Below are 14189 nucleotides of genomic sequence, written 5' to 3'. Positions count from 1 at the left end.
GCACCAGAAAAATATCAGGCCCTCACGTTTCCTCAATTTGTATGGCATTGGGACAAACCCAGGTTAAAATCAAACTGTTCTGCTGCCATCACGACTTGCTTGAGCCTTATGTTAAGTCAGTGAAAATTTTCATCACAGGAAGAGCTTAAATGCATTCAATACTGCTATTTTATTTATTTGTTTGTTTTTCAAAATTATTTGTATACCAAGGCAGTCTGCAGATCAACAAAATTTAACAATATACAGTGGTACCGGGGGTTACATATGCTTCAGGTTACAGACTCTGCTAACCCAGAAATAGTGCTTCAGGTTAAGAACTTTGCTTCAGGATGAGAACAGAAATCGTGCGGCGGCAGCAGGAGGCCCCATTAGCTAAAGTGGTGCTTCAGGTTAAGAACAGTTTCAGGTTAAGAACGGACCTCCGGAATGAATTAAGTACTTAACCCGAGGTACCACTGTACAATCCAATATAAGCCATATAAGCCAATACAAGCAGCAAAAACTCACTACCCAGTACTGATTACCAAAGTGTACATAAGTTGCACTGCAACTAAGTGGTTAACAGAAACCCAGCCAACTGGGAAGCCCAAAGAAAAGTTGCAAAATAACAACAACCACCCCACCTCCACTTTTGAAGCGAGGCCACTCATTGTGCTTGATTTATGCCATATCTGCCTATGACATAAGATTGACTTGTAAGCACAAGCAAGAATTTGCTGGCCTCCTTCCTCCAGCAGCACAGCCACAAATCAAACACACATTGCAGCTGATTAAGGAACTAATTTCTTCTGACCGTTTGTTCATATTGTTTAACTTTTTTTTCATGCTGCAAAGCAGCTTATTTGTTCAATCTTTTATAACAGCTTTCAGAGACAGGAAGAATGAACATTAATTTTTAAAAACAAAAACAAAACAAAACCCCAAAACACTGCTTTGCGTTTATATTTTAGGATATGAGCCAGGTTAAAACTAGCAGACTAGCTGACCAGCAGCCTAGTGGCGGCTCAGTTGAGCATGAATATACGTGGGGTCTAGTATCACTACAAACTGCTGTAAACTGCCTTGAGGAACACTTGATCAATAAGCGGGGTAAAAGGTAAAGGTAAAGGGACCCCTGACCACTAGGTCCAGTCGTGGCCGACTCTGGGGTTGCAGCGCTCATCTCGCTTTATTGGCCGAGGGAGCCAGCGTACAGCTTCCGGGTCATGTGGCCAGCATGACTAAGCCGCTTCTGGCGAACCAGAGCAGCACACAGAAACGCCGCTTACCTTCCTGCCAGAGCGGTACCTATTTATCTACTTGCAGTTTGATGTGCTTTTGAACTGCTAGGTTGGCAGGAGCAGGGACTGAGCAATGGGAGCTCACCCCATTGCGGGGATTCGAACCGCCGACCTTCCGAACGGCAAGTACTAGGCTCTGTGGTTTAACCCACAGTGCCACCCGCGTCCCTAAATAAGTGGGGTATACATCATTAAATAAGTATTAAAATTATTAAGATGCAACATATGGCTGGACCATCACCATAGGAACCATTTCAGCCTACAAAATGAAACATTTACACAGCAGGCTTATCTGTATTTACTTTGAAGTAACTCCCATCATGGTATTTAGTGCTTACTGCATTTAAGTTGCAGTCCTACAGATGCTTAGGTAAAGGTAAAGGAACCCCTGACCATTAAGTCCAGTCGGGGACGACTCTGGGGTTGTGGCGCTAATCTGCTTTACTGGCTGAGGGAGCCAGCATTTGTCCACAGACAGATTCCAGGTCATGTGGCCAGCATGACTAAGCAGCTTCTGGCGAACCAAAGCAGCGCATGGAAACGCTGTTTACCTTCCCACTGGAGCGGTACATATTTATCTACTTGCACTTTGACGTGCTTTCGAACTGCTAGGTTGGCAGGAGTTGGGACAGAGCAACGGGAGCTCACCCCGTCACGGGGATTCGAACCACTAACCTTCTGATCAGGAAGCCCTAGGCTCTGTGGTTTAGACCACAGCGCCACACACGTCCCAGATTTCTTCATGGAAATAAATCCAGTTGAAGAAACAGGGCTTCCAAATCGGCTTAACTACGATAGGACCTATATGTGACATTGCTAAACATATTCAATTTGATCTTTTATCAAGCAACATAATGAGCCAAGTAAATTTTCAAAAAATAAAATAAAATCATTGTGCCAATACTGTTATAGATTGGGGGTGCAATCTAGATGTCATCTTCAGGATCTCATCCAAGCCTTTGATTTTAGATCTGCAAAAGGGAATTATTCAGGAAAATGGTCTGTTAAAAAAAACGGTAGAACCAGTCTTTTTGTTAAGTTAATGGCTCTAGCCAGGTCCATTAAGTATTTCTTTGCATGACTAATGAATGGTTTGTGTGACTAATGACTGGTTGCTCTACCAATGAGCCACAGCCCAGTTGCCTCCAGCCAACTAGCAAATATTTTGTGCCCTGCAAAGAAATGGGAACTTTTCTAATTAAAAATAAAAGGATATAGAGTTCAGGCCCACCCATTTTAAAATCTCACTCTAAGCCATCAACAAGGGTTCCTTGGTGATAATTGTTCCAAACCAACATTCACAATCCTTTACACAAAAGCTAACTTATGTTTCACTTTCCTTGGCAACCATTCTGATCAGTGTTGAAAAGCATCAAGCTAACAGCGAAAATCCAATGGTTTGCAAAACTCAAGCTGTGTATAGCATGCTTGTAAGTGGGGCTCTAATTCCAGTTTGTAAATAAGTCACTTGCTTGGACATCTGGGGCAGGTAATAATCTGTTCTAAGCAACTAAAGAGAAAAAGCTTCCCCTGCCACTATCATTTTCACACTATCAAGCTGCCACAATTAAGCAACATAAATTACTTAAGCAAAATTACTTAAGCAAAGGTAATTTTGAAAAGAAAAGAAAGAAAGAAAGAAAAGAAAAGAAAGGAAGAAGAAAAGAAAGAAAAGAAAGAAAGAAAAGAAAGGCTGTGTGATAGCAACTTCTGTGGATTTATTCAACAGTTCTAGCGGGCATTGCATAGGTAAGCACATTTAACGACATATATTTTTACAGGAGTCACCTAGAGGGTTTTTTTGTGACTAATAAACCAAATAAGAAAGAAGATGGAAGTGTTTCACTGCCAAAAATCGCTTGCCTTTAAAGTAATTTCCAGTAAAGTGGGTTGAGGCATACTTAAAAATGATAAACACCATGAAATTTTCTGTGGCTCCTCACCTAGCTGAGATGCTGTTTCCCTTCAGAGATTGTATCTTTATCCTCAACCGAGTAGATCTTAGCCAGGAAACGGGATGAAAGAGATGCTCTGTACAGGTCTTACCAAACAGGCTCTGCGCTAATGTCCTTGTTGGTGGTCTGTCATCTGGAATGATTTTATTACTTGGAAGCGGTACTTTTGAGTGTCAAGAAAACTAGAGGATATATGTTTTCCTGTTCTACTAATATTTGGGAAAAATAACTGTTTTCTTCAGGCAACCAGAGGGACAAGAGCAAAAATTAAAAGAGGATGTAGAAAAGAAATAAAAGGATTAGCTATTTTTATGGTAAAGCTCAGTTAGTATATTCAGCTGTTTGAGGTGGGACCCAAACATAAAACGCCCTTTCCCAAAATCATTTGGGGTAAGCGGGAAGGTATTTTGTTTCTGGCACAGAGTGTCTAAAAGTCAAAGTACTTCAACACTACAGAAAAATAACTTATGCAACAAGTGAGATATGATCTCTAGCAATTCAGTAAAATTTTATTGATATGCACGCGCACACACACACAATGCCGTGAGTGTAGGTAGACACACATGCTGAATATGAGATTCCTGGTTAATGTAAGCTCAACAAAGATATGCCAACAACGATGCAGCCACAAAAAATGTGCAAATAATGTGCACAAAAATTTACTGTGTGCATGGGGGATTTTGCACCAGATAGCAAATGGCCGAGGCTCAACCAGTAAGCTTTGCAGCTGAGTGGGAATTTAAACTCGGATCTCCTTAACTTGTTGTGTTTAATAGTACTGCACATGGACTACACTAGACTGGTGTCTAATAGTACAGTGGTACCTCGGGTTACAAACACTTTGAGTTACAGACTCTGCTAACCCAGAAGTAGTACCTCAGGTGAAGAACTTTACCTCAGGATGGGAACAGAAACCACGCGGTGGTGGCAACGGGAGGCCCCATTAGCTAAAGTGGTACCTCAGGTTAAGAATGGTTTCAGGTTAAGAACGGACCTCCGGAACAAATTAAGTTCGTAACCAGAGGTACCACTGTACTCCTACTATGAAACAGGCCCTACAGAGATACTGCTTTGGCAAATCACTATTACTTCCCCCACCCCCGATAATATATGAGCGTGTAGAACTGCAAACCTTTCCATCTGCATGTAGTTTCTTAATACCTACAAGACAGCGTAAAAAGGTTTTTATACAGCCTTGCTTAAAACCATAAGCACACTCTTGCCAGACCAAAGGAGTGCATAATGAACTATGAGAGGAGAACATGAATCCATATGCGACACTGCTACAACAGAACAGAGCACAAGTTGTTCCTATTAATATTTTACTTGTCTCCCATTTCACACTAACAGTAAGTCTTTTAGGGGAGCAAATGCTTTCTGAAAGGTGTGGAAGTAGCGGCATTATTCTAAGCAGGTTACATACCAACTCAGGAATGGAAGTCCAGGTTACATTATGTAGAAGCCTTCCCCTTTTCCTAAGCAAAATTGCCATCTTGAAAAAATTATTTAAAATTATAAAATAAAGGAAGTGAATGTCGAGTTGCAGAAATGGCAATATTGAAATGACAGCGAGGGTGAAACTGCGCAGAAAAGGATAGTTTGCAAAGTCCCTTTTCTGTGAAACTGGGAGTGGGACGAGCAATTGCTGACTCACTCAAATGCTGGCTTTGCAAATAATGTATTTTATGGCTCTGATTTCGCCCCAGACTGAAAATGAAAGAAATATTTTTTCAACACCTTCACAGGCATTATTGTCCAATGGATCGTGCTCTTTATCTCCTTTCAGCACTGACATATGCTTTGCGGTTTCCAAACATGTTTGATTAAATTGGGCTTTATTGCCTCCTCATCCATATATCTCTCCGTTCAGTTAAACTCTTTTGATCAAAAAGCAACCACTTTTCCTTTTAACAAGACTGTCATAAACGTGGCCCTTATTGCAGCTGTGTTTTACTGCTTGATATAATATTACTTTCCCAGGTGTCTAGAACAGGGTACATGTCATCTGAATCAGAAAGCCCTAGGGTAAACCCAAGCCAGAAGCACTTTGCTTTTATAACTCAACAGCATCTCCAAAAGCATGAGCAGACGTTCCAACATGCTCAAAGATTCTAAGTGCTCCCTTTCTCCCCAACTGCTATTAATAATAATTAATAAGAAGCAGTAGGTTGCATTTACCCTTATGGATTTCTGCTTCTGTCTCCCTCCTGGATTCGTGGCATGGATGATCCCTGCTGATCAAGTGTCATGGAAAGAACAGGGCAATGTCATGGTGCCATGCTGCCAATCAGATTTGGCTACAGAATGACATCACTGCAGGCACACTAGTTAATTGAGTGTAAGGGCAATGCATTCACATGAGAGATACCAGCCAATCACTCACTACTGTAAAGTGGATGACATCACCACATTATGTGGAGAAGCAGATTTGGCTTACTTGATGGCATCACTGAAGGCAAATATACACAATTGATACAGCGTGTGTGGGGTAAATCAGCCTCATATAACCAAAATGCTTAACTCTAATTAATGCATGAAGGGATTAAGAGCACAGAGGAAGCTGTCCTGACAAGTTTAGCTAGGTCACACTCCCTCACCTTGAAAGGAAGGTTTACCAAACTCATTTTCCTTCTTTTCTTCCCTTTCCACCACGTGAACTCAACCAGGAAGGATGTCTAGGCTGCCTGCTCCAAGCTCAGACCACGCAGTTTAAGCAAACAGTCTTTGTGTTTCTATACAAATAATTTGTAAACATTTACCAATTTTGAAACTAAGTCTTTTTTTGCAGCTGTGTGGAAAGGCAAATGAATCTTACATTTGAAGAGTTTGTAATCAAATCATTTTTAACTTACCCGAAGTGCGGTCTATTTCTATTCTAACAAAGTGGGGAGCTTTGTAAGTGACTTAGAAAGGGCTATTTTAAAGAAGAAGAGTAGTTTGGATTTGATATCCCACTTTATCACTACCCAAAGGAGTCTCAAAGCGGCTAACATTCTCCTTTCCCTTCCTCCCCCACAGCAAACACTCTGTGAGGTGAGTGGGGCTGAGAGACTTCTGAGAAGTGTGACTGGCCCAAGGTCACCCAGCAGCTGCATGTGGAGGAGCGGAGACGCGAACCTGGTTCCCCAGATTATGAGACTACCGCTCTTAACCACTACACCATGTCTAATGGCTTTACTTTGCAGCATATTTCATGATTTTAAATCTCTGCTGGGGTTCTCTCACCAAAGACTACTTGCCCAAAAACTGGATTTTGGCATCCAGGGAATTCTCCTTTTATTCTTTAACCAAATACCAACAAAATACAAAATGCCAACAAAAATACCAATAGTGTGCACAAGAGAGGGCAATGAAATCAATAGGCAATGCTACAAACAAACACACACACACACAAACTACTAAATGGAGAGCTTTTACCTTAGCCCTGACTAGAAACTGGACAGCCTTGTTCCTACCCTTGAGGATTTTGGAGCTAGCTAGCAATCCAATACCACATTACCACCCTCTCAACACCACATACCGTATTTTTCCATGTACAGTGGTGCCTCGCAAGATGAAAAGAATCCGTTCCGCGATTCTCTTCGTATAGCGGTTTTTTCGTCTTGCGAAGCAAGCCCATTGACAGCTTAGCGGATTAGTGCTATTAGCGGTTTAGCGGCTTTTAGTGATCAGCTGATAAGCGGCTTATCAGCGGATCAGCTGATAAGCGGCTTAGGGCTTAGGAAAAGGGGGGGGGAGGGAAAAAACCCCGCAGGAACTCGCAAGACATTTTCGTCTTGCGAAGCAAGCCCATAGGGAAATTCGTTTTGCGAAGCGCCTCCAAAACGGAAAACCCTTTCGTCTAGCGGGTTTTCCGTCTTGCGAGGCGTTCGTCTTGCGGGGCACCACTGTATAAGACGACCCCTATTTTTTGGGAGCCCTCAACAGTTGTCAATCTTCTTTTGTAAGTTCACTAAACTGTTGAGCAGCTTTTTGACGATCCCCCACTCTGGCTGATGGAACTGGTGCCGTAATACACCGCACACTGGCACTCACCAAATACTCTTCCTAAGATGGGAAGAGCAGGTAAGCAGCTTCCTCTCCAACATTTCCCTGCTATGGCTGCAGCACCAGCCCTCGCTTACTTAGCATATTAACCAGTGCATAAGACGACCCTCAATTTATCACAAAAAAATTAGAAAAGGTAGTCTTATACCTGGGAAAATATGGTAAGGTGTGAAGAGTGGTCTCCCAACAACAGAATTTCCAGAAGCCAAGATGCTGTGTGATCAGAAATGGTGCTGGTGTGAGAGACAAACCATCCTCTTTCACATTGTTCTATAAATCTCTGCATTATTCAGATTGCACTAGCAATGTGCTTTAAGTACCCATGAATGCAGTTCTGATTGTTTTGATGTGGAGTTCAATGGGATTCTGGGACACATTGTGTTATGAGTAAATTTCCACAGCAGGCCACACACTTCCTAGGTTTACTTTAGATCGTCTGCCAAGATTAACAGGGTCCCTTTCATGTTGCTTTCTTTGCCATTATATCTATTCCACATTTAGTGTAATGTATCTATGGCTTCTGGAGTACGCACTGCTGGTTTAATTATAAGAAACATGGTTTGTTATTTTCCAGACTCCCTGCTTCATCCATTACTACCCTCTCTTTACAATTTAACTTTTTTAACGTTCTACTTCAACAAGCTCAACAGAAACAAAAACTGTGAAAGTGTAAAATGAAAATCTGTTCATTTCATATATAAATTTATCCAGTAAAAATGAACAATTCTCTGTTAAGGAAACCGCATTTAGTCAAAATGCTACATAAAAAAACACAACACAAGAATTAGCTTACCATCTGCTATGGGCTGCACCTTGTGAAAGGTGTTTCAAGAAATTCCTTTTTCAGAAAAGGCAATTGGCTTTTTAAACCAGGCATCAATGCAGCTCCTTGCTACACATACTTCATTTTTTTAAATAGATTTTTTATAAAAAAATTAAGCAAAACATATTATCTTAAAACATATCATCCTTAATTCCCCTCCATTTACCCCCTTCCCCCTCCCTCCCATAAAACAACCCACCCTCCCCACCCCACCCTGACTTCCCTCAGTTCCAATCTCTGGTTTCTCTAAAAAATGCTATTATCTGCATGTTACAGATTTGTATAGATCCTTAATTTGTCCAGCTGTTTGTTATCAATAAAAAGCTTTTGGTTTTTTATTCAAAACCAGCCAAGCAGTACAATTCATTTTGTTGCGTCTTTAAGTACTTTGTAAAAGGTTCCCATTCATCTTTAAAGTCACACTTATCCCTGTCCCGTAGTTTATGTGTCAGTTTTGCCAATTCTGCATAGTCCATCAGCTTCTCTTGCCATACTTCTTTCGCCAGAGTTTCCTCAGCCGTCCATCCTTGTGCTATTAAGACTCTCGCCACCGTTGTTGTCACATACACGAAGATGTTTTTCAGCTTCTTTGGCAGGTCTTTCCCTACAAGCTACACATACTTCAAATTGCAATATGAACGCAATCAGATTTGGCCTTCCCAAGATGCTAAACGGGCAAGTGCCATAAAAGTTGAATGATCTATGACAAGGTCGTCTTGGTACCAAGTGTGGGGAAATCCAAACAGTACCCCCTTTGAACAAAGTACAATTCAGAAGATGCTCTAGGGCACAAGCCACATTGCTGCGCTTCCTGCACTCATTTCAGGAGAACTTGCACCAGTCAATGTCATAATAGATTTTGCACGTGTAATTGTGTCCCAAACCTGCCAGCTGAGACGATTTTCTTAGGTAGTAGGACTACCTCTGACTTTGATGCAATTTCCCATGTATAGTTGTCTATTAAACTGTTGTGCAATATTATGGCCAAACCTTAGTTAGACACTACATGAACTAGCTTTGGTTCCAAAATCCAATTTGTTTGCTGACAGACAGGAAGAGTATCATAGCACATGAGGGAAAGAGGAACATGCATACAAAATGGTGCATTTAGGAGCACTAAACCATGGTTTGGCACTATTCCTCACCAAATTCTACATACCTTTTTGCGTCTCCTGCTTTTCCCTGTTTCTTTTCTATTAGCAAAGCCATTTGTACAAATACTTTTATATATATGTTTCGCATTATAACATCTTTGTTTTGCATTAGTTTTTATAACTTTTGGCTTTTGCAATGTTGCTCTTGGTGCCATTTTTTAATTTTTTTTATTTCATCAAAGAATGAAGCCCACAAATAAAACTAAATACTGCATTTTTTCTGTGTATAAGACTACATTTCCCTGCAATTTTTTTAAGTTTAAAATTGGGGGTCATCTTATACATGGAATGTTGCAATTATTTTTTTCATATTTTTCATTATTTTTTTTCATATTTTTCATTATTTTTTTCATATTTTGGGGCTCAAAAAACAGGGGTCATCTTATACATCGGGTCGTCTTATACACGAAAAAATACGGTAATATTAAAACTGCTATTTGTCCCTTTATAAATACTGCACCAGACATTAAGATAACAGGCCTGCTTTGAGAGCACACATGCCCCATTGTTCCCTTGGAAAGATTAAAAAGAGCTCCATAATTTTCATATTCAGCAGACAAACCTGATCGTCGTAACGGTAGGTGAGGAACTGCTCTCCTGTGGTGTCTTCCAAGAAGCTTCCTTGTGGTGATAATGCAAACTCAGGCAAGAAGTATGCACCTTGGGACTGTTCTGCTCTCGTCTGTAAAAGATTAGATGTGATCGTATTACGGCTGCTGAAAAAGAAAATCCCAACACATTCAGAAGCATGAGTACCCATCTGCAAGACCTGCTATGGCGTGTGACCAGGGGGGAGGCTCTGCAGCAGGGACAACTGCCCACTGGGGGTGATGGGGTGAAGGACAAGGCAGGGCAGCTTACAACAGGTGGAGCTAGGGAAAGGTGGGGCCAGAGGTCGCGGTAGACTAAAGGTAAAGGGACCCCTGACCATTAGGTCCAATCGTGACCGACTCTGGAATTGCAGTGCTCATCTCGCTTTATTGGCTGAGGGAGCCGGCGTACAGCTTCCGGGACATGTGGCCAGCATGACTAAGCCGCTTTTGGCGAACCAGAGCAGCGCACGGAAATGCCGTTTACCTTCCCGCCGGAGTGGTACCTATTTATCTACTTGCACTTTGACGTGCTTTCGAACTGCTAGGTTGGCAGGAGCTGGGACCGAGCAACGGGAGCTCACCCCGTCGTGGGGATTCGAACCGTCAACCTTCTGATCGGCAAGTCCTAGGCTCTGTGGTTTAACCCACAGCGCCACCCGAGTCCCTCGCGGTAGACTAGAGCACACTTAATTCACACACACTTGGCACGCAGAGAAAGGCGTACATGGAGCTTAAATGGTGGTGGAGAGAGAAAGGGCAAGGCTAGATGCTGGGAGGAGGAAGAGGGAGGTGACGGGAGAGAAATAACAAGGAGGGAGGAGGAAATGGTCAAAGATTTAGTTGTGGCGCAATGGGTCAGTGCACCTCGTGGTGGTTCGAAGGTTGGGGATTCGAGCCCACCCAGGGACGGCTGTGGGCAGGATTCCAGCATTGCAGGGGGTTGGACCAGATGACCCCGCAGGGTTCCCTTCCAACTCTACAATTCTATTATTGGGACTGGAAAAAGCCATGCTAAGGGCTGGGACAGAGCAAAAACAGAGAGCATGAAGGGCGGAAAGGGGAAGAGCAAGGGACGTAAAGAATTTTCTGTGCTCTACTGCGATTAAAGGAACCCTTTTCTTCCCATGAGATCAGGATAAATGCTCAAGAAATAGGTCTTCTGGAAGAGCCCTGGGAGTCAACTTGGCACAGTGGTCTCAGGGTGAAAAACAGGAGTTGTATTCTCCTATTACAAAGCCTGTGAGAATACTTGCATAATATTCTGAATAAATCCTCATATTAGCCCTTACATGAATGCTTCCTGAGAGAAGCGTTGGCTTCCAAGCTTGCAACACTAGGGTAGGTAAGTACTGTACAATACTGTCAATAAAAGTATAAATATATGAAGGAAATGATTTAGGAACAAATGATGCAATTTTTAATGATTTGCATAATACTGCTGCTACGCTATGCAGGCACAGTCCTGAGCAGGACCACAGCATGGGTGAGGGGAAGAAGAAATGTAAACATTTGTCCTCAACATGGTTCTGATCCAGATTAAACCCTCCCTCACACTGTGGTCTTATTCCAGATTTCACCCCACCCCCACCAGCTGCAATAAATCTACCACATGTCTCAGCACATAACTGTATAACATTGGAACCCAATATGAGATTGAGACAATTAATAAATTGCTTGCATCCTCTCTATCATTAACCCACATTTAAAATATTCAAGACATTATAGACCATTACAGATTTATTGCAAACTATGCTAGTGCTTTAAAGCAGAGAAGCAGAACACTATAAATGATAAAATAATGTCACTGACATCAAGTTGAGAAAAGTTATCCATCGCTGGGCAAAACAGCAGCCTATGGATGCAAACAACCCTGATCCCATTGAAGCCAATGTGGCAGAACTCCCATTTGTTTTAATAGCTCTGGATTGCACTCAGTTACAGCAATCTGAATTCAGTCCAGAAGTATGGAAAATTTCAACCCAAGAGGTTAACTGTTAGAATGGAAAGAGTTTTGCAATCTTTACTGGCCTGGATATTAAGCACCCAATAAAATATGGGAAGAGAGAGCAAAAATTAAATTTTATAACAGCAGCAGCCTACTAAACACTACTCAGGGTGAAATATCGTTTGGAGCAAGTGCAAGAGCATAGCATTCAACAAACATTTGCAAAGAGCAGCCTTTCCAACCTGTTATCCTCCAGATGTCGTTGGACTAAAGCTCACTTCAGCCTTTGCCAGCAAGGGGTGATGGGAGTTGTAGTCCAACAATATCCAGAGGATACCAAGCCAGGCACACTTATTTTATCACTTTCTTTCTTTCTTTCTGATTCATAGTACAGTGGTACCTTGGTTTAAGAACAGCTTAGTTGATGAATAACTTGGATTAAGAACGCTGCAAACCCAGAAGTAGGTGTTTTGGTTTGTGAACTTTGCCTTGGAATAAGAACGTTTTGCTTCCTGTTGAGGGTGTTCAATTTGTAAATTGAGTCCCCCACTTCTGTGGGAAAGCATACCTTGGTTTAAGAACACTTTGGTTTAAGAAGAGACTTCCAGAACGGATTAAGTTTGTCAACCAAGGTACCACTGTATATTTTTCTCTTTGCAGAATTTTCAGGATTCTTTACAAGGGTTTGAAATTGTGATGGATGCTGTCCTTGACATATTCTTGTCAGTAGGCAATAACCATTTACCATATTTTTCATCTGATGGCACAGCACTAATTAGACAGCAGTCAATTCAACACAAAGATGGCAATCTAAGATACTTCTGGGTCCATAAAACAAAACAATTATATGACATGCCAATGCTGATACTTTAGAACTTGTGTATCTGAAGATGTTTCAGCTAGTTGACGGTACTTCTAAGGCAGATGGAACATACTGCTTAAGTTTACTCATTTCTGTACCATGCTTCAATATACGCTGAAACAGATGACAGAACTACTGAATTGTGTTCTTAGTACAAACTTCCACAGAGCACCTGATAGTATGAGAAAACAGAAAAAAGATGGGCATTGATACAGACACTGGGAATTAGGGAATAGAGAAGGTTAGAAGGAAAGAAGACAAATAGCAGTGTTGAAAGACAAAACCGCAATGAAGCAACCAGTAGAGTTCCTTGAGGAGCAATCCTGGGGCCCTTCTTATACTTTGGTAGCGACCTAAGGAGTGGAAACAGGGATCTACACATAAAATTTACTAATGTGGAATCACAATGGAGTCATATACTGCCAAATCCAACTGGTGAAGGATGGGCTGCAATAAAGAGAAATAAATTGAAATGGAAATAAGAAGGTCACACTCTAGGGGTAGAACAGAATTTAGGTTTTTGGACAAGTGAGCTCGGCAGGCTTGCAGACTCAGATGCAGAGTGACCGGGCCCACAGGTCCCCCGTCCCCCCGTGCAACTAATCGACTGCGGTTCCCAAACTTTTTTGTACCACCGCCCCTGTGGTTACATAAACTCATCCCTGGTGCCCCCTACCCTATAAATAGCATTACAGTGGTACCTCAGGTTACATACGCTTCAGGTTACAGACTCCGCTAACCCAGGTTAAGGACTTTGCTTCAGGATGAGAACAGAAATCGGGCTCCGGTGGCGCAGCGGCAGCAGCAGGAGGCCCCATTAGCTAAAGTGGTGCTTCAGGTTAAGAACAGTTTCAAGTTAAGTACGGACCTCCAGAACGAATTAAGTACTTAACCCGAGGTACCACTGTATTCAGAGTGGTGCTTTGCACAAACCACTAAGGAAGAAAATAACACAATAAAATTCAAGAGAGTGCACATTTATTCAGAACACATTTTAAACAATAATAATAATATAATAATAATAATAATTTATTATTTATACCCCGCCCATCTGGCTGAGTTTCCCCAGCCACTCTGGGCGGCTCCCAGTCAGAGTTAAAAACAATACAGCATTACATATTAAAAACTTCCCTGAACAGGGCTGCCTTAAGATGTCTTCTGAATGTCAGGTAATTCTTTATCTCTTTGACATCTGATGGGAGGGCGTTCCACAGGTCGGGCGCCACTACCGAGAAGGCCCTCTGCCCGGTTCCCTGTAGCCTCACTTCTCGCAATGAGGGAACCGCCAGAAGGCCCTCGGCGCTGGATCTCAGTGTCCGGGCTGAACGATGGGGGTGGAGATGCTCCTTCAGGTATACAGGACCGAGGCCGTTTAGGGCTTTAAAGGTCAGCACCAACACTTTGAATCGTGCTCGGAAACGTACAATTAATCAATTCAACTAAATTGATGAACTTGATCCACTGATACTAGCTTTTCAAGTCGTTTACACTTCCAGCGCCCCCCCCCCAAGTTCGCCCCTTGCTTCTTTG

General features: G+C 42.1%; 1 protein-coding gene across 1 annotated transcript in view; it reads right to left on the bottom strand.

Moving 5' to 3' along the window:
* ADAMTSL3 (ADAMTS like 3) overlaps positions 1–14189 on the bottom strand; it is a 283673-nt gene that overhangs the window by 219652 nt on the left and 49832 nt on the right. Inside the window, exon 2 of the mRNA XM_079954170.1 lies at positions 9822–9941. Within this exon, the coding sequence (XP_079810296.1) occupies positions 9822–9941 (120 nt within the window). The remainder of the gene's footprint in view (positions 1–9821; positions 9942–14189) is intronic.

The sequence above is a fragment of the Podarcis cretensis genome (genome assembly GCF_951804945.1).
Source record: "Podarcis cretensis genome assembly, chromosome: 14".
Taxonomy (NCBI): domain Eukaryota; kingdom Metazoa; phylum Chordata; class Lepidosauria; order Squamata; family Lacertidae; genus Podarcis; species Podarcis cretensis.
The sequence above is the reverse complement of the archived record's forward strand: the minus strand, read 5'-3'. Positions and strand labels throughout refer to the sequence as shown.